Source organism: Artibeus jamaicensis, unplaced genomic scaffold (genome assembly GCF_021234435.1).
Source record: "Artibeus jamaicensis isolate MK-2021 breed Jamaican fruit bat unplaced genomic scaffold, CSHL_Jam_final contig_851, whole genome shotgun sequence".
Lineage (NCBI taxonomy): Eukaryota > Metazoa > Chordata > Mammalia > Chiroptera > Phyllostomidae > Artibeus > Artibeus jamaicensis.
Window position 1 is genome coordinate 8332496 of NW_026521986.1, and position 23272 is coordinate 8355767.

The window sequence follows — 23272 nt, forward strand, 5'->3', positions numbered from 1 at the left end:
ACCAAAAAGGTCAGAAGGCGATATAGAACACTAAAGTTTGTGTAAAGTTTTAAAACATGCAGAGTGGTAGAGTCTGTTGTTTAGGGGTACGTACAAATCGTAAATACCAGGGGAGGAGTAACATCGGGGAGCAGCACACAGGAGGCCTTGGCTCTCTGTGACGATCCATTTCTAAAAACATTTGACAAAAATTAAAATCTGGCATAGCTGGATGGGGGATACATGTTTTATTAAAAACCGTTCTCTACATGTTTCTGTTGGCCTGAAATATTTCAAACTAAGAGACGTTTTGAAGTCCCTCCTAGGGAATTATTCCCCAGGAGCCTTAAACACGTTATTAATAAGCACCTTCTTTCTCCTTAGCTCCTTGGGTCTGGGTAGTTCGAACTGCCATACTATCAGCTCCTCCTCTTCCTGTCCGCTGTTGATCTTCCTGTAACCAGAATGACCTCCCATAAACATGTTGGGAGCTCAGAGTGTGGCTTGGGTAAAGAAAGGGGAAGCATGCGGACACAGGGCAGAAGAGACCAGGAGTGTGGAAGGAGAGAGGGAAGGAAGATATCTTAAGTAGGGATCATGGGCTGGGAGACATAAGTAAGCAAGAGGGCTGAGACTTAAGGAAGAGGTGTGTTGGAATCCTTGGTGGGAATTCTTCAGACCTTAAACACCATGTTGCTCCTTGTGGGATCTGTACTTGTCACCTGATCCCACCTGTCACCTGATCTGTGCAATCATCCCCAAACCAAGAGCTTTTCTACTGTGTTGTGTAGCAAGGTAAATTTCAAATCCTAGGAAGAGATGGTTGGGTTTCTCAGGAGAGTTCCTGCTGAGGCGGAGCCCAGTTGTGTCTCTGTCACTCATCCCAGAGCTTACTTGTCAGTCATCGTCAGCACCCACCTGCACCTGGGTGAGCCAGGTCAGTGGGGTCCCTCTGGCCAGCCCTCTCACCCACTTGCCCCCTCCACCTGTCCGCACAGCTTGCTCATCTGTGCCAAGGTGCGGAGCCTGGATGACTGATGGCCTCTCACTCACTGCTGGCTGTCGTGCAAGGCAAGCCAAGCCTGGGTGTTTCCCAGGGGACGGGCCTGCCCCGGATCAGATTCCAGGCACTGGCTGCTGAGGCTGGGAAGCGTGCCCTTCCTGCTTCCCCCACCACGCAGCCTACTCAGACCTGACTTCCTCTTGCAGACTGGCATTCTGCACTTGGAATAATCTGAGCTAAAATATTCCTTTTTAAAGAAAAAATGTCAAGGCTGCCAGGTAATCCCCTCACCAAAGGGGGAGAGGAGATGAAGGGTGAGAGGGGAGACAGCACTAGCCTGTCTGGTGTGTGGCTGTCGCGGCCACCAGGGCCACCCCATTCTGGAGCCAGATGAATTGGGGGTTCCCGTTCCATCCAGGACAAGAGCCGAGGGATTGGCTAATGTCTCCAAGTTCACATGCGCTCTGCTGCTGGGGAGGCGTTTCCCAGTTCTCTTCCTCGGTGTGCAGAGAGGTCACTAAGAGTCCCGTCAGTTTAAAACTTGGGTGCTGTTGGAGGAGGCCGTGCCGATGGCTACTGAACGTTCCTTGCACTTTCTTCGTTCCTGCTAAACCTGTGCCTCAGGTATCCCATCAGAAAACCGGAACGTGTCTGTCCACAAAAGAGCTTTGCAAGAAGTATTGTGGCGACAGAGCATCGATATTAGAACTGACACGGGTTTTACATTTTTTATTTATTTACTTCCTGCCTGTTCCCAAAAGGGATTTGAGTGGACTTAATTTAAAAGATCTAACTAATCAAACAATTTTCACTTCGGCTTGAATATTTTTAACCGAAGCAGCTTTTCCCAAGTCCCGTTCTGATGGGACCGTGCACCCTTCCTGTTTTTAGAGCCCCTTACTAATTTTGTTACCCAAGGTTTTGAAGTACATTCAGTTTTATATTTATGTGTCAACAATTTGTAACTCAGGGCCTGTTTTGAATGTAGGAGGGACTCAGTTTGGTTTCCTTAAACAGAAGAACAAGGAACATCGTTCCTCCTCACTCTGATCATGGCTTATACGGAGTCAGCAGTTTGGTTTAGGCACCAGCTTTGCAGTGTGTGGATCGAACACGAGACCCAGTAAAGTATCCTAAACACCTCAGAATTTTTGGGGCAGGCCAGGGACTATACAAGGTGAATACTAGGACTGTGAGGAGTGATTGGAAATGTGTTGAAATCAGCACCAAGTCACCACAGTCAGCCTTTGAAGATCTCTGTTGGAAGCAGGGGCCTTCTAGAACTTTTCTTCACTATGAGCATGTGTGCATGCACGCAGGGTGTGTGTGTGTGTGGAGATTTTTCTAGTGTCCTCCCGACTGCCCCGTTTTTATAAGGCCTACTGTAGACAGTATTCCTCAGGAACCATAGCCTCGGTAGAGCTGCGGACTCCTGCGAAGCCATTCCCGAAGCCCTGTGCTGATGGGCTCAGCCTGGGAAGGCATCCCCAAAGGAATAAGTTAGCTTTGCTTTGCATTCTGTGGCCAGTCTCGTGTTTTTCAGGATGTGGTCTGTGGACCACCTGCATCAGGATCACCTGGGATTTTCTTTTCAAGCACATTCCTGGGTCCATGCCTCAGACTTGCCAAATAAAAAACTCTGTTGGGCAAAGCCGAGGAATCTGCCTGTAACAGGGTCCACGTGGATCTTTGCAGCCTGGAAGTCTGAGACTGAGCACTACAAACTCCTGCCTGGCCCTGAGCCCCATGTGCCCAAAGGAGGTTCTGGGCTATGGGGTGCAGTGCCACCCGCAGACCAGACAAAGCGCCCTTTCTCTCCTGCCTCTTCTGTAGTCAGACACCAGGGCAGCCCCGAGGTCGTATATTTTATATATTTGGGAATATGCATGTATGTTTTCAGTTGAACAAAAGAAAAGATCTACTCAAAAATAAGCCCGAAAACTGCTGTCTTTGATTACAGCAGTTAGAATCATTTAATACCTGAACTGGGGTTTGCAGACTCAGATGCTTGCGGTAGCTTAGGTAAGTTACACAGCGGGTTCCGGGGGACTCGAGGGCTGTGCTGTAGCTAGAAGAGGAAGTGGTTATTGCCGAGGGAAAATGTAACCCTAGTGTGTCCAGATCTCCTGAGTTTTCCAGAGAAGTTGAAGCGGGGATTGTTTGTGGACTCTGGGTTTTTCCGCGGCAGGCGGGGGGCACAGCACCCGACTCTGCAGTAAGCTCTGGAGCCAGTCCTCCTGAGAGCGAATCCTGGCACTTTGGAAAGAGAAGGGAGGCCCTATTACTAATCAGTAGGGGTGACAGATGAACAGACTGTCCCAGGCAAACTGATGTCCCTGGTCCTAAGCGCCATCTTTGTATATGAAAAACCAATAAGCGGCATCTGTCTGTACACTGCTCAGTAAGCGCCAGGTGGCCCGCTCGAGTTTACGGGAGGCATCTTGTGTAATCAACAACCACCCTGGGACGTGTAGAGACTCGTTAACTCTCTTTATGCTGGTGAGGACACTGAGGCACAGAGAGGTTAAGGGACTTATCTAAAGCCACACCCTGGCAGAGCCATTTGGGTTCCAGAGCCTTAGGTAAGGACATCCTCAAACCCTCTTTTCAAAGGGAAGCTAAGACGCAGGATGGCATGGCTCTTGGCTCAGGCCACTGCTCATCACACAGGACTGTGCCTGGCCCTCAGGGGAGACTTGCTGTGCCCACCATCTCAGGGCTGGTACTTCACAGCATCACCCAGGCTTACAAGGAGCTGTAGACATGGGGATTAAATACCAGGTCAGTGCCAAGTGCATTTCATCAGGTCGCTGCAGCCAGTCCTCAGGCAGCTGATGAGTCTCATGTGCGAGTCACAGCTGGTGAAAGTGGATCCTGCCTAAAAGTCAGCCGCCTAAACCCGACACCTCCTTGGCTGGCGGGTCACCCGAGACCCATAGACTAAAAGGACAGCTGAGGACACAGTCCTAAGGAGCCCTCTGAGAGGAGAAACAGTACTGAAATGAGGGGTGGCCCGCCCCAAGCTCCAGCATCTCGGAGCTCCAGGTGCGGCCCTTTCAGTGAGTGTAGAGAATGATCTACCATCGTGAGAGGCATCGATGCTGGGACTGAGAGGTTCCCACCCAGACACGCCTGGGACTTGCATCGGCAGTGGAGAAAACGTGCTTTCATGAAAAATGCAGGGAAACACGATGCTAAAAATACTCTCTTCAAACAAGGACGGCGCAGTGTCGAGAATAGTAAGAGCGCAGTGATGGGTACACAGGTGGTCCTTACACTCTTTTTTAAAAGTTTCAGATGTTCAAAAGTTTTCCATGTTCAGAAGTTAGTTTTATGGGAAAAAGAAGACTCCAGCGTGGGGGTGGGTACAAAAGGCTTTGAGTCTGCAGTGTCCTTGCAGGGAAGATAAGGGCAGCTGGGAGGGTCGGCTGCAATGGGGACCGTGTGGCAGCCGGCCCAGGGCTGGGAGGGGCCCTTCCTTTCTATCTGCCCCAGTGATAGCATATCCTAAAGGGATATTAAAGTCTCAAGGGAAAAAATGTTCACTATGCTGTCAATAACAGAGTGGTTTCTGGCTCTGAGCAGTGTCCCTGGACACTCTTAACCCAAAAGGAAATGTCTAGCTAAGAGGTAGGACTCAAATATCATCTAGTCTTCACTCTACCTTGGTTTCTCCATTTGTAAAAATAGGAAGACAAATGTTTCCATCAGATGAAGTTAGAAAATATCAGTCATTGCGAAGGTCACAAACATCAGTGATCACTTTCTATGGAAGGCCTATATCTTCGGAGCTACAGAGCAGATGCTAGATCTAAATGGTCCAGTTGACGGTCCATCTAGGAGACTTGTCAAGAATCCAAAGCCTTCCCATGTGGTATTTCATTGTATTCTTAAATGCTCCTGGTAGTTGCGTTATTTAGAGTTGTTTTTGGTGTGGGCAAACTCCAACTCTGACTGGCTTAAGCAAACAAGGAATTTACTTGGAGGACCTGGAGCAGCTCACAGAACTGAGGGAACGGCCTGATAATCACAGCTTGGTGACGTTTGTGCATGTTCTCTGATGCAGCTTGCTGGCTCTTATCTCTTGTCTTTTGATCCCAGATTGAGATTCCTGGAAAGAGAACCTGACTGGCCTAGTCAGTTCTGGTGTCCCAGTGGGGAGGGTTATACAGCACTAAGCCGGCCACTGAGGGCCACCCCCGCCCCGCCCCCCAGTGGAATTCCTTTTGCACTGGGTAGCCGCCCTGTGGCCATAATACCGGCTTGCGCTATGTTGTTATCTTCCCTGTAGCTGCAAGCAAATGTTTGAAGGTCAAAGGATTCCTGTAAGACAGGCCCAAGGACTGTTTAGTTCTGGAAAGGTCAGCTGGTTCTGCTGCATGTTTCTGGCCAGAATGAACCCTCCTCCGCAGGTCTGAGTGGAGGGGTTTGATCGTCATTATTGAACCCAGGAGAGCAAGGACGAGATGGCGGCCTCCCTTGGCCTGCGCGCATGCATGCCTGTCCCGGGCAGCCCTGTCCATTGGGAGCCCAAGGGGCATTTTTGTTTAAAATCTTGAGTTTTGCTTGGGAACCTCAGATCCTTTCAAAAGGAACATGTACCAAAAGCACCTGTGTCTCCCCAACCCCACACAGGAGAAACAGCCGGGCGAGGAAGGGCTCCGCTGAGAAGAGAGGTGCCCCAGCCTCGCAGGCCCGAAGTACTCCCGGCTAACTCTCCTTGGCTCCTCTTCTTTCACCCCTTTTTTTTTTCATGTGTCCCCTGCTGGGAAGTGGCCTGCAGGGAACCCGCCTGCAACCCAGGCATGTGCCCTGACTGGGAATCGAACCTTGATTGTCTGGTTCGCAGGTCCGTGCTCAATTCACTGAGCTACACCAGCCAGGGCCTTCTTTCACCCTTTAATGAGGGGGTGAAGGCAGAATTTCAGCTGAGAAGAGGAGAGATTGGGAACGAGAAGGAATTGATCAGTTTACCAGTGATTGTCAAGCCAGGGTCGAGGCCAAGAGGAGAAGGTTGAGTTTTGAAGCAAAGGCCACGTCTACAGAGAGGCTGGACCGGAGCTTGGAGAGCGGGGGCCTGTCCGGCCTCACAGAGGACAAGCCTAGAATACTGTGCTTCTGACGTGCACTGAATGCATCTGGGCTGCTCTGGGGCAGGGCAGGTTGGGGAGGAAGCAGTTGACTTGGCCTTGGAAGGGGGCCTTTGACAGGAGACTGGGATGTGGGACTCAGTCTGCTTCTGCAGCCTCGTGTGATGCTGTGTGGTTAGGGCGGTGCGCAGCCACCCTAACCAGGGGGAAGGTGGGCACTGAAACCCAGCCACACTCCCCTTGCCAACCCATGAACTCCATGGGCCGTGGCCCAGCAAGCAGTGCCTTAGGCTTCAGCTTAGATCCTGGTCCCTGGCAGGCCTCCATCTATAAGAACATTGGTCTCTTTGCTTGGACTTAAGATTCTGGAATTACCAGCCTCCTCAGACCTGAATGACGTACCTCTACTGGTAGCAAGACAGAATTTTAAAACTGAGTCTTGAGCTCCTCTACTTTAAGACTAAAGAAATCAAATAAGGTGATATCTGTGAACGCCATTTACAGTCAGAGGCATCCTTGCCAGGGCAAGGAAGCCTTTGTCCCCAGCCAGGGAGCCCTCCTGAGGTGGGAAGGAATATTCTCTCACTGATGACGTGATGGCGGCTGGCGAGGGGACACATTTCATGCCAGGCGCCTGGGCCAGCAGTGGGAGGGCGCTGCCTGTGGTCGGTGCTGAGAGGAGGGAGGAGAATGAAGCGGGGTCGAGACCAGGTGGGCGTGCCTCGGGAGGAACGACGGCAGCACTGCCAACCCTCTCTGGGCGCCTGGCACAAGGAAGCAAGAGGCAGACTTTGCCTCCCTCAGCAGAGAGGACAGCACCATGGGCGCTTCCCCTCCCATAAGTTCAGGATATAAGTGCCAACAGTTGCCATGGAAATCTTTATTCTGAACCCCTTGAGATGGGCAGTTCAAGCCCAGCCCGTGAGGAGTGTCTGCACAGTCACTTGCGCAGCCTGGATGTCTGGTGTACAGTGCGGACACCATACCTGCGTCTCTTCTTTGTCTTGGGTTGAGCAGATGCAGGAGCTGGAGCAGAGGCTGCAGGAGGCAGAGCAGAGAGCAGAGAACGCGGAGACCCAGGTAACTGGGGGAGGGGATTGGGAAGAGTGTGCGGGGGAAGCGACCATTGCCCTTTCTTCCCCTTCCCATGGGCTCATGTGGATATACTCCTCCCATGGAGAGGTCCTCACAGGGACAAGGAAAAGCAGAAGTCATGGATTAGAACTGCTGAACAAATTAAGGTGTGTGGAGCCTTCGATGGGTACAAATGAGTGGTTAAGTGTTGGTACAGTGAGTGAGTGGATGAGTCCAAATAGACTAAGTTATGCTGGGGTAACAAATTAAGAATAACAGCTCGCGGTTTATCACATTTACTCCTCACTCCTGGCTCTTGGCCATGTATAAATGAGGGGGCATGGCTGGCCTCAGGACACTGCATTTGCAATGTCCTGCATTTGCTGTACCTCTCCACTGAGGGTGAGCTGAGCATCCTGCTTCACACAGTGATTCAGGGATCCAGGCTGGTGGAGCACCCCATCTGCCAGCTGGACCATCTGGAACACACAGCCTCCTTGGGTGCCATGGTCGGGAAAGAGCTGGGTGCTCATGCACCAGCTCTGATGCACTCGAGCCCAGAAATATCTTGTCATTCCTCTCAGGCCCATTGGCTGCAGTGAACTGCATGCTCATCGAACTATTAGGAGGGCTGGAAATAGCGGAAGCACGTGGACAAGCAGTGAGCAACAAATGTCTGTGCCACCACGAGGCTGGAGCAGTTCTTCCCCAAGGCCGTTGTCTTGTCCAGCTCATCGCTGCTGGGGCCCCCAGAATTAGAGGACTCGACATCTTGTCAATTCCTCCCCTCCCCTACAAGATGAGGCTTAATAAATGGTCACTGAATTAATTGGCCCAACAGCCCTGGATAAGGACTCTGTCTGGGAATCACGGTTTGAGGTATCAGGAGGAGTCATGTCCCAATCCTGAGACAACTGGTCTTTTTCAGGTGAGTGTGATGGAAGAGAAGGTGAAACTGTGCAATCTGAAGGATGTGGGTTCAGCAGGCAGCCTGCACCAGAAGTACCAAGAACTGCTTAAAGCCATGCAGAGCAAAGATGAGCTTATCGGCCAACTGGAGGCGCAGCTGGAGAAGCAGGTAAGGGCTACCCAGCAGCAGAGCGCAGAGAGTCTGTGCCCTCTGCAATGTCTGCACCCATTGGCCCCAGCTTCTTGAAATGAGCCCCTCTGCTTGACCCTGTAGTGGTGGGGAGCTCACTCCCTCTCAAGACTGTTCTTTCACATAGAGACTTCATTATTGGCAGGTACGTTAGGAGCCAGGCAGGGGATGTGGCAGGAAAAGAACCTTGGAGGCAGACGGATCTGGGTTTGAATCCCATTTCTAGCACCTGCTACTTTCTAGCTGTGGGCAAATTACTCACACTGCTGATTCTCAAGTTACACATTAATACGATAGAGGTTGTCCATACATCAGAGAGCTGTCAGGAGAATGAACTCAGTGATCTGTGTGTTGCATCAGCCATGAGGCCGGTGTTTGGTAAGGAGAGCTTTGCTTCTCCACCTTGGCCTCATGCCCCACCAGCACAGGGACCCGAAGCTCAGCCCTGGTGTCGGAGCGGCACCAAGCTGGCCTGGCAGCCTTGGTCAGCTGGTTGGCCAGAGTTTCTTGGTGAACCCGAGTCAGCAGAGACCAACATTGCTGCCTTCTCTGAAAAGTGGGGCCTCCTGCCCTGAGCACTTGGAAGCCCAGGAGAGGCCACTGTACAGCATTGCCGCTAGGTTGAGCCCCCTTACTCCCGAGAGGACATCTGGAGCATCCCCCACCAGTTCCCTATGCCCGGCCTCCTCCCCTTCACAATCTCATTAACTTCACCCTAATTCTGTCCCTTCCCTCGGCCCTTGGCCTTGCCTACCCAACCTTTCCTGGTGCCAGGGCTTCATCATTTCCAACAAACGATTCTGTAGCAGGGCCAGAGGACTTTTAATTCTTTACGAAGGTCCCAGCTAATTCTGGTGTACCTTCCCACCATCGTGGGCAAATTCATAATCACTCATCAGCATTCACTGACATTTTCTTTGCGGGTGTGGCTTTGTAATCTGTAGGGCACCATGAGTTCTTGTAAATGATGGGAGAATAGAATTTTGACACATGGAATCTAATGAAGTTCCACTGATTTTAGAGGACACCTTCTCTTCTGAGTGGTTCACAGGAGTGGCAGTGTCTGGGGATTGGTGGGCAACACGATTTCTGCTAAAACTTAGGTTGGAAGAAAAGTCATTTTACAATAATAATTGGTCAAGATCAGACTCGAAAGAGTGCTGGAATGCTGTTCTATACGTCAGTAACCTGGCTTCAGTCCCAGCTGTGCCAGGAATGGACGGAGCGAGTGGTTTCTCCCCTTGGGACCTTGGTTTCCACAGCCACACGAAGAGAGTGTCAGAGCACATCGGGGTCGGCAGACTTTCTATAAAGGGCCAGAGAGCAGATATTTCTGGCTTTGCGGGCCACCTGGTCTCTGTTGCGACTACTCAGCTCTGCCGTTGTGGTATGAAAGCAGCCCTTGGCCATGTATAAATGAGGAGGCATGGCTGGCTTCAGGACACTGCATTTGCAAAAGTAGGCAGGTGGAAGGCTAGATTTGGCCTGGGGGCCGGTTTTCAGACCCCAAACCAGATAACCCTCAGGCCCTTTCTGCTCTGAAATACTGCGTCTGACACTTGCACACTCCATCTTATCTGTGCAGATGCACTTGTCCTTGCTTATGTCTGGCGTCTTCCACTGGTGGCGCAGCTTGTCCCTGGAAGTATAACCAAAGTTGTTTCTGCTGGTCTCTAAACTTGTCCAGAATATACCAGTTTCCTTGCATTTTAGATCAGGGAACTTGTATTCATTATAGAACTGGTTGATCACTCAGGCACTGTGCCGGGCACTGTGTCCCTCCTTCCTCAGGGCTCCAGGGGGGAGCTGTGTCATCCCCGACTCGAGAGAGGACAGGGAGGCCCGAGGGTTAGGCCTCTGCCACAGCACATAAGCGCTGCCCTAACCGCAGGAGTCGGAGTCCCACAGCCTGCGTTTCGTTCCATCCTGGGCTGCTGTGCCTCCCACCCAAACCTCGCTCTTCAACCGCCTCACGTGCTTTTGATTGTTTCAAGGGAATTGCTGTACCTGTGTGCTAAGTTAGCTTTATTTTCTGTGTTTAACTATAAAGACGATACCTGTGTATAGTAAAAAGCACAAAAACCTCAGAGGAGTATAAAGTGACAGCATGTTCCTGCTGTCCCCCATCAGTCCTTCGTTTCCGCTCCTCACTGTCAACCTCGTTCACCGCGACTGTTTCTTGTGCATCCAAGCGCAGTGTTCCGCTTTCACGCTGTGTCCTCAGCTGAGCATTTTTGCGGGCATTTGGGTGATTTCCAGTTTGTTTTGGTTGCTTTGTCAAATTGTAACTAGTGATTCCTAAGCGGTGGATTTATTAGTTCAGTGCTATGTATATTTAGAACGTTAACTGATACTATCAAATTGCTCCCCAAAAAGGCTTTGCCAGTGCGTGTCCGAGGGGCTGATATCAAACCTTTAAATTGTGTTAGACCGATGGAGGAAAATGATGTCTCATTTCTATCAAATTCCTTAAAGTTGTGATTGAGGATGAGCAGCTTTTCATGGGTTTCTTTCCCTTCTTTTTCTGTTGATTTCCTGTTCATATCCTTTGTATAGTTCATGTTCTTTGTATAGTAAAGGATACGGTTGATATCCTTTGGACAGTTTATTTTAAATTAGCCCTTTGTCTGTCTGTATGTATGTAATTTGTGTTACAAATCATCCTCCAATTGGTCTTTTGATTTTGTTTAAGGGATTCTTTTTTTTGGGGGGGGTTAGATAGTCATTTATAGTGATGGTATAGATTTATTAGTCTTTTCTTTCATGACGTTTTGGGATTTCCCTTATGCTTAGGAAGGCCTTTCCCACTTTAAGAATATTTAAAATAGTCATGAGGGAATTTACCTTTTTCTGTCAGGACACCCCATCCAGTTGCCTGACATTTCCCCTCAGGGTGTCCTGCCTCCCATTCCCCACCAAACCCATGGGCTCAAGGCTCTCTCTTTCTTTTAGAGGCAGATAAGAGCTGAGGAAGCAAAAATTATACAAGAAAAAGCTGCAAAGATCAAGGAATGGGTGACGCTCAAGTTAGCAGAGGTGAGTCCCACACTCTTCTCGGGACGGGAGCATGGTATGGGCGTGCATGTGGGGGGTTGCCCCGCCCCCGGCCTTTCTCTGCCTCTGCCCTTGGAGGGGCCTTGACTGACCTTCACTTTGTTAACCATCTGTCCTTCATTCAGCATAAGCACTGAGACCCTTTGCTTCACTTTCCCCGTCCTCTGTCGTGGTTGGGTTTCCCTAGAGGCCCCCGATTAGCTGTGTGTTGTATTTCAGTTTGGGGAAAAGGAATGAGCCTCATGTGGAAGGCACCCAGTCAGTGTTTCTCTCTCACATTGATGCCTCTCTCTCTCCCCACCCTTCCCTCCTTCCTCCCTTTCCCCTTCCTTTCTCTCTAAAAGCAATGAAAAAATGTCCTCGGGATTATGTAAACACATACACACACGTATTATATATAATATCTATATCTATAGATATAGAGATATATAGTATATAGAGAGATATAGAGATAGATGTCTCTATATATTATATAGAGATCAATATCTATATGATATAACTCTATATACTATATTATAGATATATAATGTATTATATAGTTTAATATATAATATAGTATATACCATATATTATCTATATAGCGATGCAATATATTGTCTATATAATATTTAATATATATAATAACTATCTATATAAATAATATAATGTATAATATACAATATGCATATGTAATCTACAGTAGATAATATATATATAACTTTATTCAAGTGTAGGATTTAGTGGCATTAAATGCTTTCACAGCCATCACCACTGCCCATTTCCAAAACTTCAGCACCCCAAATGGAAACTCAGTACCCATTAAATACTGACTCCATTCTTTCTTCCCTACCCCCAGCCCCTGACAACCTCTATCCTAGCCTGCTTTCTAGAAACTCCACCATTTTTGTAGTTCATCACTTGCTACGGCTTTGTTTAGGAGACTCAGGATTTGAAGCTACAGTGCTATTGTAACTTCAGTGTTTGGCTACAGTGCTCGCCAAACAAACAAAAAAAGCAAGAAACTCCTCTTTCTAAATACAAGGAAAAGGAGTTGAAGTTTGGAAAACGATGAAGACTCACTACTGTTTCCTCTGCACTGATACATGCGGCTCACACCTGTAGGGCATCAGCTTGTTTTGCCTCCTGTCCTGGTCTGTGGCCACACCTGCTAGACTGAAGGTTCTTGGGGGCAGAGCTGACACCTCCGCATGGCATAGCTCTGACCTCTTGCTGAAAGGTGTGTTGGGTTTCATTTAAAAGAAAATGCAGCAACCAGGCGGATGGATCTCGTAAACATTCTGTTGTTTAAAAGAAGCCAGACACAAGGATATCCTGTAGAATTCCATTTATATCAAGTTCAAAAATGGGCACAGCAAAGCCAGTATGTGTAAGGACTCGTACTTAGATGGTAAAACCCAGAACACAAGGAAGTGAGTCTAAGGTCTTGTAAACTTAGACCAGTGGCTGTCTCTGGGGAGGGAGGGACTAGCGACCAGAAAGGGGCAAGTCCAGGGCTGTTGGGTGTGCCGGTGAGTAGTCTCTTAACCTGAGTGGTGGTCACATGAGCATTCATTTCAGCATCGTTTGTTAAGCTGTTCATGGATGTGGTATTCAGCTTTCTGTGTATGTGCATTTCACAATTTTAAAAAGCTTAGAAATGAAGCTGGGGGGAAAATGTGTAGGGATTGTCAAACGGAATTCAGTCCCAAACAGAACTGGTCAGCACAGATGGAGGCAGGGGGTTGGGGGTCAGCACTGTTCTTTTTCAAAGATTTCATCTTTAAAAAGGATTTTTGCCATATTTTGAAGTGTATCTCTAAACTTGTAAGCCGAGGATTCTAAATCTTCCTGTTTCCTTTTGCCCAGCTGGAGATGGAGAATCAGCACCTGAAAAGCTGCAATCAGCACCTGGCGGAGCAGGTGAGAGCCCTTCAGGATGCTCTGGAAGGTAAGGGGGCCATGGCGGGGGCTGTGTTAGTGCGTGCGTGCCTGTTGGGATGTGGGTGTGTTTGGTACGTATATTGGGGTGTGTGTGTGTGCACCAGGTACGTATATGTGCCCATGTGTGGGGGTGTGTTGGGGTGTGGGGCTGAATACGGGAGCTCTTTGATGTGCCCATTTCGGCCCCATCCACAGGTCTTCACATGGCACCCGCAGAGAAGCTGCTGGTGGTCCCCCAGGGAACCCCAGAGGAGGACTCTGTCCCTTCAGGGCCAGGAGCCCAGCTGATGTGGCAGGACAGTGGTCCTCACGCCCCGGATGCTCCGAAGGCGGCTCTGCCTGCACCTTCTCCAGTCCCTCTGCAGAGTCGGGACTCTAAACCTGTCCCCAAAGTGGGAAGCCCCGTGGAGGAGCGCAGTTCCATCATGGTCCGTCCTGGGCGTATATCACAGGCCAAGACCCCTCCACCTTGTCTGGGAAGAGAAGGGTCTCCTGACCAGCTGGTACCGACTGCCAGAGATGATTTGGCTTCCTGGAAGGAGATCCTGGCCACTGCTCAGGGAGGGCCGCTCCTTGGGACCAAGACCTCTGCGAGGGAAGGCGGCCCGGGCTGCAGCCTGACGCTGCCAAAGGTGCGGGCTCCCAGCACCCCTCATGACAGTATCCAGCTGGCCAAGCGACACCACAGCCAGCCCCAGGTGGGTCCTGGGCACTTCAACCGCATGGTGAGCATTGAGATTGGAACCCTCTCCGCCCTGCATCCCTCCCGCCTTTCCGACGTGGCCGCCCTAGTTGAGTTCCAGGAGGAACCGGAGAAGATGGAGATGGACAAGCAACTTCAAGGCAGCAGGAAGGAGGAAAAAGAGGGCCTGATGGCGGCAGGAGCTGAGCTGGAGGAAGTGGATTCTGGGAGCAAACCACCCACACCCCCCTTGCACAGGTTTCCGTCCTGGGTAAGAGGCCACCTGGGGGCTGGGCAGAGTTGACGCCATGACCACCGTTGGTCGAGTACAGCCACACACTGAGCCTGGGACAAGGCAGAGTCCACCAAGCCTGCCCAGATCACCCCATCATCGAGGTCAGGGCCAGGATTAGGGATGTCTGGGGGGGGGTGGGGGGCAGCTGTCATGTCCTTAGTGTGTCACTCACCAGGCTGGGGCTGTGTGCACATTTTCTTGTTTAATCTTTGTGGCTCTTGGAGGTGGCGCAGTGGTGGCGGCTTAGAGCGCAGGTCCCAGAATCAACCCACCAGGCTCAAATTGCTAACTCTGTGACCCCGGGCAAGCTACTACACCTCAGGGCCTGGGTTTCCTTATATGTAAAATGGGGATAATAGTGTCTCCTTTGTAGGGTTAATGATCTAGCAAGTACTTGCAGTAGCAGTTCATAGGAGGTGGCAGGTAAGTGCTGGCTGTCACTGTTGCTGAGCCTGAGCTTCCTGACTTGCACCATCGGATAAAATGATGGGATTGCTTCAGAATCAGTGACCTGGGGCAGGGACACCGATGAAACAAGAACAGCCAGGCACGCGTCTGTGTAGAGCTGGGTGACGACATCCTACTTTATTCTGTCCTCTCCTTTTGTGTCTGACGTTTTCCATGATAGAAAGTTAAAGTGCAAAGTGGGTGGGGTGGGCATTCATAAGGCTGCACAGGTCAGCGGTGGGGATAAGGTGAGAGAGAGGTGGAGAGCTTACTGCAGAACCTGCTGCTAGGGCAGGGATCCTTGCCCTTGCAAGGAGCTAGAAGCTGTGTGGTGGCTGTTTGTTTTTTACAGATTAGGAGACTGCTATCCCCAGAGACTTAGTTTCTTGCCCAAGGTCATGTGGTAGTTAGTGAGGGGCCAGTCTTCAGTGTAGGCTCAGCTGCCCCCCCCCCCCAGAGCCTGGCTCTAACGCTCCTGCTGACCCGCCTCTGAGGGGACATCGGGGAGCGGCTGTCAGCCTCCTCCTGGAGGGCGTCTGACCCCTGGATGCTGCTGTGTGTGAGGCAGCACCGCAGGGAGTTGCAGACTGGGCGGTGGCGCCACCCGTCACCACTGCCTGGGAGGCCCGCCTTTTCAGCAGCCCCTCCTGAGTCTCTTTTGGAAATGCTGTTAGTTCCCAGCGCTTCACCAGCCCCGCTTATGGGCCACACAGCCTTAGCAGTGAGTGCCACAAGGGGACCTGGATGACTCAAAACACTGCCCTGCCTGGCCGAGGATTGCTGACCCACCTGTCCCTGGAGCCCCAGAGTCATGGGAGGGCCACAGCGAGCTGCTTCCAGAGGGGAAGGGGACGGTAGGGGCGCAGCAGACAGACAAGGAGTAAAGGCAAGTGGGAGAAAGGGGAGGGGCTTTGAAAATGGAGGAGGGGCCAGGCAGGGTGGGATGCCCTCCGAACCATTTCTCCTCTTGTTCACTGTTGTAAACACAAAGGCACTGGAATCGTAGTGCAGGGTGGGCAGTGAGGGCGCTCTCAGCAAGGGGCTTGGCTCCGTCTGGGCCCTGAGCCTGGGTCTCTCCTGTCAGTGTAGGAAGCCCCAGGGGCCAGGGAGCCCAGCCTCTCTTCTCAGGGGAGACCAACTGGTCAGTGACCATCTGGGGAAAAAAGTCAAGACCAGAAGTCCAAAGACGTTCCCCCATCCGAGGGAGTCGGACAGACTTGTTTGCCAATTTAGAGTTTGCAGAGGCCTTTTTCTGTTGACCTTCAAAATAACCTTAGGTGAGTGAGGTGACTTTGAGACTAGGTGACCTTGTGTGAAGCACTCCTGTTTGTTCAACAACAGTCGCCTGAATCCCTCAGTGAAGGTGAACTTAAATTCCCCAAGCTGCATTCCATCCCCCTCTGCGGTGGGGGGCCTTTTCCGCCACTGCACACAGTGATAATCTTTTTTATGCCCGATTTACTCACAGGCCCCAATTGCTCTGCCCTCTCCAGTGCGCCTCCTGGGGCCCCCCCACTGCCCTGGGTCTCAGCCCCTGCCATCCCAGGCCCTCCCTCTCCCCCCCAGGTGCCTCAGCCACCACTGCCTTACTGCCCGGAGCCCAGACCGTCTCTGGTCCCTGTGAGTCACCAGTCACCTGAGGGACCTTTGTTGTCCTTTTATCTTGAATGGAGAAAAGAAATACACAGAAGCATAGGTGGGGCCTGGGGAGCCACCTACACCATTAGAAAAGCTCCCCAGGCCTGCAGGCGGACTTCAGACCAGCAGGTGGACTTCAGACCCAGGGGTATCCAGGGGCCAGGCAAGACTGAGGGCTGGCGTTCCCCATTCAAGGGTCTTGAACAGTGGGTTCCCCGGGCCTGGGTGAGTCACACAGGCTTGTAGCTTGGACTGAAGCCTAACCATGACGTAACATTACAACCATAGAAAGAACGTGTCCCAAACACCTGGCTTAAAAAAGGTCATGCCCTCCCCACGGGGCTCTGACTTCCTCATTGTCAACATGCCATTTCTAGAGGTGGAGCCTGAGACCCGAGAGTTGGAGAATGGGTCAGGTTCTGAGACACAGGTCCCTGGCCCCCTCCTCTGGAAGCTCCTTTCCCTGAGGGAAGGGTGGGTGTTGCAGAGGGTGAGTATTTGTTGGGCCCCGACCGTAGGCCAGGTGCTAGATGTTCACATCATGTGATGTCATCTGGGTGCTTCCCACAGCCTGGAAGGTGGGTATCACGAGGCCTGGCCCGGATGCAGACTCAGCTCTGCCTGTCTCCACACCCGGGCTGGGGGCGGACCGGGGCGAGCGCATCCATGGGCTCTGACCCTGCCGGGACCTCTCATTCCAGGAGAGCCGGATCTACGCTGTGGCCACGTCAGGCATGCATCTCTCAGACGCATCTCCCAGGAGCAATGCCACCTGCTGCGGTGAGTGCCACGTGGGGTGCCCACAATGAGCAAGGTGGGCGTGCAGGGGAGGAGAGGATTCTGAGCAGCATCCAAGGCTAGGGTCACCTGGCACCCCATTCCCTCCCCCAGCAGGTAGTGCTCAGGTGAAATCACACAGCCAGGGCCACCTGGGAGAGAAAAGGAAGCTGTACAGGTTCAGCCCATCACCTGCTGGGTGGGAATGGCCTCGAACAGGGTGGTAGCTGATTAGAGAGCTGGAAGGGACTTTTGAGGAAGGGTCCCCCAACCCAGCCTCCCACCTGCACTGGCTGCCCTTCTACAGTACAGGGCTGTGGGTAGATGGAGCCCCCAATACCTTGTTAGATGAGCCCCCTAAGGGAGCCCATCCCACCAGTGTCTCCTAAGTCACGGGGCAGCCACGGAACATCCACAGTGAAGTGAGACTGAAGAAGGCCTTGGCCCTCATCCTAAGATCTGTCACCCGGTCCGTCACCCCGAGTACTATTTCAGGGAACACTGTCTGCCTCTTTCCTCCTCCCCACTCTGCCCAGGTCTCTGCCGCCCCCACACTCCCTCCTGGGCTAAGGCACTAGAATTAATCTCATCTGTCTCCCCTGCCCCTCCAGGTTCAAGGCCTCCTGCCCTTTGGTCCCCTGGGCCTTTCTCTGGCCTTGTCCACAGGAACTGCACAGCGCCTGTCTACACAGCCCTGAAGGGGGTAAGAAGCTGCTGTCCCAGGAGGGGCCTGTCCCCATCCAGACAGGCCACTTGTCCCTCAGCGGCTGGGGCGGGGCTCCGGGGTCAGGCTTCCGCACTCACAGCTCTAGGCGGGGAGCTCAGCCCTCCGAGTGTCATTTCAGTTTTCTCGTTTGTCGTACTTTTAGTGAAAAATTCTACAAACACAAAACTTTGAATCAGTACAATTGTGGGCAAAGTAACAGGTAGAGGGTAAACCCATGGCTGTTCCATCTGTCCCCCGGTCTTGTCACAGGCATGTCCCAGAGGGCAGTGCGGCTCCTTCCAGAATTTTTTCTGTGTTCAAACACATACTCCCATGTACACTCCCGTTAACATCCCTACGCTTCTTAAAACAAAAACCAGACATCAGCGCAACGTGTTTTTATATACATCTTTGTCATCTTTTACTAGTAGTTTTTGAGATCATAAGTTACATTTCGTAAAACTCTTTGTAGAAAAGTAAAAAGCCAGAAGTAAAGTTGCCTCTCACATTGCTGTCCTGAGCCCCGAGCCCCAGAGGCGGCTGTCACCACTGGCCGGGGGCCGGGCCAGTCAGGCCCTCCGCCACTCCAGGAAATGCGTGCACAAACATCCTCTGTGCCGCACTCCGTCCTGCTCACACACACACCCGCGTGCACACAGCAGGGATCATACTGTAAGCATCGTTCTGTCCCTGCTTGTTCACCCAGCTGTGTGCCAGCTCTTCCTCCCCCTTTGGGGCTGCCCAGCACCCCTTGCTTAGATGCCCCCATACCTACCTTAACCTGTCCTGCACTGATTGGCAGTTTAGGTCATGTCTCTATTTTTCTCTGAAATAAATGGTATGATGGACATCATTGCGCAAATACATCTCTGTGCACATATGTCCACATAGTTCTGTAGGACAGAGGGCTAGAGACGGAGGGCAAATGATATGCATGTTTTAAATTTTGACAGGTAGTGCCAAATTATCTTCTTAAAAAAACTATCACACTATAAAAGTACCCTTGTCTTGACAATGTCACCAACATTGAGATCAGACTTTTTAAAATATTTAATTAATTTTTTTAGAGAGAGGGAAAGGGAGGGAGAAAGAGAGGGAAACATCAATGTGTGGTTGCCTCTCACACGCCCCCTACTGGGGATGTGGCCAGCAACCCAGGCATGTGCCCTGACTGGGAACTGAACCTGCGACCCTTCAGTTCACAGGCTGGTGCTCAACCCATTGAGTGAGACCAGCCATGGTGAAATAATCAGACTTTCAAAATGTCTGTCAGTTGAGATGATCTCTCATTTCCTTACCCCCACACATATTTGCAGCTCCTGTCTCACGCTTGGGCCGTGGCGTAGCTTTCTGGCCCCCTAGTGGCAGGAAGTAGAAGTTACAGTGGTCAGGTGTTCAGCTGGGATGGGGCACAGCTCCTTGATGGACCACACCATCAGCCCAAGGAGAGCCTTGGGTTAGGACACAGGAGTAAGGTCGGGAAAGGACAGTGGTCTGTTGGGGGGCCTGGCCAGGTGACAGTGCCCATAGGCCCCAGGCGGGCTGTGCTGGCCACACGCTGAGCACCCGGAGCTGGAGTGCAGCCTTCGCCTCAGTGGGAAGGGGGTCTGTCTTGCAGAGAGCCACGCAGATCAGCAGCGTGCCCTTTGTGGACGACTCCTCTGGGTCCGACGATGACTGTAGCTCGCAGGCGAGTTTCCGGACGTCAGTCTCCTGCTCAGAGTCCAGGAAGACCAGTGGACTTGGCAGCCCCCGGGCTATCAAGAGAGGTATGGGGAAGGGGAGCAGGAGAGGTGTGGGGCAGCAAGAGGCCCCTCGCCCCCTCTTGGACTGTCCCTGCTCGATCTCTGCCATGACCCTCAGCCCCAGACTCTGGGGTCCCAGACTGGCAAGGAACTGGGGCAGGGCATGGGACATGGGCCTTGAATCCTCCCTCTTGGCCAGGTGTCTCCATGTCCTCCCTGAGCTCTGAGGGCGACTACGCCATCCCCCCAGACGCCTGCTCCCTGGACAGCGACTACTCAGAGCCTGAGCACAAACTGCAGCGCACCTCGTCCTACTCCATTGAGGGGCTGAGCCTGGGCCCGGTGAGCTGGGGGGCTGGCCCGGTGGGGCCAAGGCGGGGCAGGTGGGAGCTGCCTGCCTGGGCCCTCTGTGCCAGACACTGGGCAGCGGTCACAAGAGGAGGGGTCCCTGGGATTGGGGAAGGGAAGGAGGGGGCCAGAGGGGATGGGGCGGGGGCGGGGGGTGCAGTTATGCAGTCAGGCACACACAGACCCCATGAGGAAGAGAGGAGGCCTGCTGAGCTCCGCATCAAACTGGGAGCAGCCAGTTAGAAAGCCCCTGCAGCTCACCGAGCCCCAGGGCTTTGCACACGGCCCTTCATTTTAGCCTCGTGCTGACCCTGGAATGCCGGGTGCTGACATTTACTGGGTTTTTCCAGTGTGCGAGGCACTGTGCTTCGTGCTTTTCACACACTGTCTCACTGGCCCTTGCAGTCCTTTCGGGGTTATTACCCCATTTTTGTGGATGAGAAGCCTGAGGCTCAGAGACATGCCATTACCTCGGGAGCCAGCAGTGACACCAGATCTCTCGTCCCCCAGCCCTGGCTTCACACCACCGTGCTCCCTAAACCCTCCTCTCCAGCCTGGCTGATGTGGCCACTGTTCCCCAGACTTCTCCCTTCCCTGCTGCCTGAAGGGCCGCCTTCCTCCTCCTTGCCAGCCTCTACCCGTGCAGCCCCTGACCGGCCTTCCGCTCATGGTCAAGCGTGCTCCCCAGACAGCAGAACCCTCCTGCAGCAGGGCCACCCATGCTTTATGTTCCCTTTGCAAGACACAGTGCCCTGAAAGCACACACAGGAGATACTCAATTATTTCTACCCGATGGCAGAGCCGTGACTCAATGGGGTCACTGTGGTCTGTGTGACGTTCAGGAGCCTCAGGGACTCCCCCTCTTTGTTCACCCTCCTCCTCCTCTGCACCCTTCCACTCCCACAGGAGGCACTGGAGAAGTCGGGCTACCTGCTGAAGATGGGGAGTCGGGGGAAGACGTGGAAGAGGCGCTGGTTTGTCCTGAGACAGGGGCAGATTCTGTACTACAAGTCCCCGGTGAGACACCCCTCCCCCAGGACTGTGGGGGGCACCGGCAGAGGGGCAGTGTGGCCCATAGTCAGAGGGCAGAGTTTTGGCAGGCGGGGAGCAGCTCTGAGCCACACACAGACCAGAGGCCGGTCCCTGGTTCTCACCGCAAACTCTGGCACTGAGCGGGCAATGGGAGTTCCAGACGAGCTGGCTTGGAGGTTCCTTCTTCCTTCAGAAGCCAAGTTCTTCTTTTGCCTGGTTCTGTAAAAAAAAACAACAACAACTGTTCTAACAGGTGACCCATCATCACCTCTTCCCCGTCCTTCCTACACTGTTCAGAATTAGGGAGCCCTGGATGCTGGGACCTATTTTGACAGGCCTCCCTGGTCAATAACCCATGTCAATGGTTTGAAGAGGGTGAAAAGGCCTTGACTCTCATGCAAATCTGGTTGATTGGTAGTGGCTGTCTCAAACACCACGTTAAGGATTCTGAGCCTGTACTGCTCAATAGGCAGGCGTGGTCTGATGGATTAGTAATGTCTGCAGTGGCACTGGAAATGGGATTAGTCTGATGGATTAGTAATGTCTGCAGTGGCACTGGAAATGGGAATGGTGATATATATGTCACTTATATGCCACACTTGATATAAAGAATGCAGTAGGAAGGATTTAAGGGCTGTGTAGCTTAGTAATAACCTGGTGGCTTCTGACCCAATTTTGAAGGCTCAATATAAAAAGAACGAAATCTTACCCTTTGAGGCAGCATGGATGGACCTAGAGGGTTTTATGCTAAGTAAAATCAGTCAGTCAGAGAAAGAAAAGTACCACATGATTTCACTTATGCATGGAATCTAAAGAATAGTATAAACAAAACAAAAACCAACTTATAAATAACAGAGAACAGACTGATGATTGCCAGAGGGGAAGGAGTTGGAGGTCTGGGTGAAAAGCTGAAGGGATTGAGAAGTACGGTTTGGTAGTTACGAAATAATCATGGAGGTGTAAACACAGCATAGGGAATACAGTCAATAAGATCGTTACTGCACAGCTGTGCCTTGGAAATATCCAGGGGAACACAGCCGGGCACTGGAAATATCCAGGGGAACGCTTTGTCAAGTTTTGTGATTGTCTAACCACTATGCTGTACACCTGAAACTAATTCAAAATAATATTGAATGTAAACTGGGTCAGAGGGACCCATGTTTCATCCCTGCTCCATTTCGCTAGAACCAGGATGCAGAACAAGTCACCCATCACACAGAGCCCAGGAAGGCTTGGGAATCACTTTACTCCTTTGCCTGTGACCTGGAATAAGATCATTCCTTTCTTTACAGAGTGATGTCATCCGGAAACCTCAGGGTCAAGTGGAACTGAACTCCCACTGCCAAATTGTTCGAGGGGAGGGTGCCCAGACATTCCAGGTAAGGATGGTCCTAGTAGCTAGAATGTTAGGCAGCAGAAGTGCGGGGTTTGGAAATGGCTGTGATGGAGACCAAGGCAGGGCAAAACAGACATGAGTGAAAGCCATTACATCCACCTTGGGGTTTGATCCTAATCTGTGAGTTCGAGGAAGGAAGCGGACACAGACTGTGAGAGAGAGGAAAGGTAGAAAAAACAGGGAGAACGAGAGGAGGAGGAGCAGGAGGAGGGGTGTGGACCAGGGGTTTGTGGCACCTCACAGCCAGGTTTCTGTCGTTCTGTGCCCCCCCATCTCCTCCCCCACCCCTTGCTCCTGCACAGCTCACTTCTGAGAAGAAAACCTACTACCTGACGGCCGACTCGCCCAGCCTGCTGGAGGAGTGGATCCGAGTCCTGCAGAGCCTGCTGAAGGTCCAGGCCATTGGGCCTCCTGCCCCGTCTCAGGGCGGCGCCAAGCCCACCGTGAAGGGCTGGCTGACCAAGGTATGGCTGGGGCTGGTGGAGGGGAGACATGGGCCTCCTGAGGGGCTGAAGGGCTGATTCCATTAGTAGGGAGTGTGAGTGGCATCTCTACTTAAGGACCTGAGTTTGACCAGGGGCTGGACATCTGCCTCCCTGTGGCTTCTCTTTCCCAGTCCTGGATGCACTTCTGGGTCACCTGGTTCTAGTAATGCCGGCTCATTTCTCTCTTCCAGGTGAAGCATGGCCACTCCAAGCTGGTGTGGTGTGCTCTTGTTTCGAGAACCTTCTACTACTATCGGACCCATGAGGACAAGGTACTCCGCAGCCTCACACAGCACCTGCTCTCTCCTCCCCTGGACCCCAACCCTGCTGCTCCTCGTCCTGATGGAGCTCTCCCCTGTACCCCAGCGAAGCCCACGACAAGTACACAGCCCACCAGCTGGCTCCTTCCAGAGAGCAGGGCCCGCAGACCCTCTGTGGGGTCTCGCCGCAGCTCCCCAAGCAGGCCTCAGCCGGGGAGCTGCCCTCTCCCCGCCTCATCCTG

The 23272-nt window shown here is 52.2% G+C and overlaps 1 protein-coding gene across 2 annotated transcripts in view; it reads left to right on the top strand.

Moving 5' to 3' along the window:
* The window catches only part of PLEKHH1 (pleckstrin homology, MyTH4 and FERM domain containing H1), a 50457-nt gene that overhangs the window by 15045 nt on the left and 12140 nt on the right, over positions 1–23272 (top strand). For both annotated transcript variants that reach the window (XM_037125943.2, XM_037125942.2), the window contains exons 3-15: positions 7090–7152; positions 8075–8224; positions 11198–11281; positions 13145–13226; positions 13415–14172; positions 16983–17061; positions 17670–17761; positions 19383–19533; positions 19709–19851; positions 20764–20874; positions 22182–22268; positions 22588–22749; positions 22962–23042. In XM_037125943.2, the coding sequence (XP_036981838.2) occupies positions 7090–7152; positions 8075–8224; positions 11198–11281; positions 13145–13226; positions 13415–14172; positions 16983–17061; positions 17670–17761; positions 19383–19533; positions 19709–19851; positions 20764–20874; positions 22182–22268; positions 22588–22749; positions 22962–23042 (2043 nt within the window). The remainder of the gene's footprint in view (positions 1–7089; positions 7153–8074; positions 8225–11197; positions 11282–13144; positions 13227–13414; positions 14173–16982; positions 17062–17669; positions 17762–19382; positions 19534–19708; positions 19852–20763; positions 20875–22181; positions 22269–22587; positions 22750–22961; positions 23043–23272) is intronic.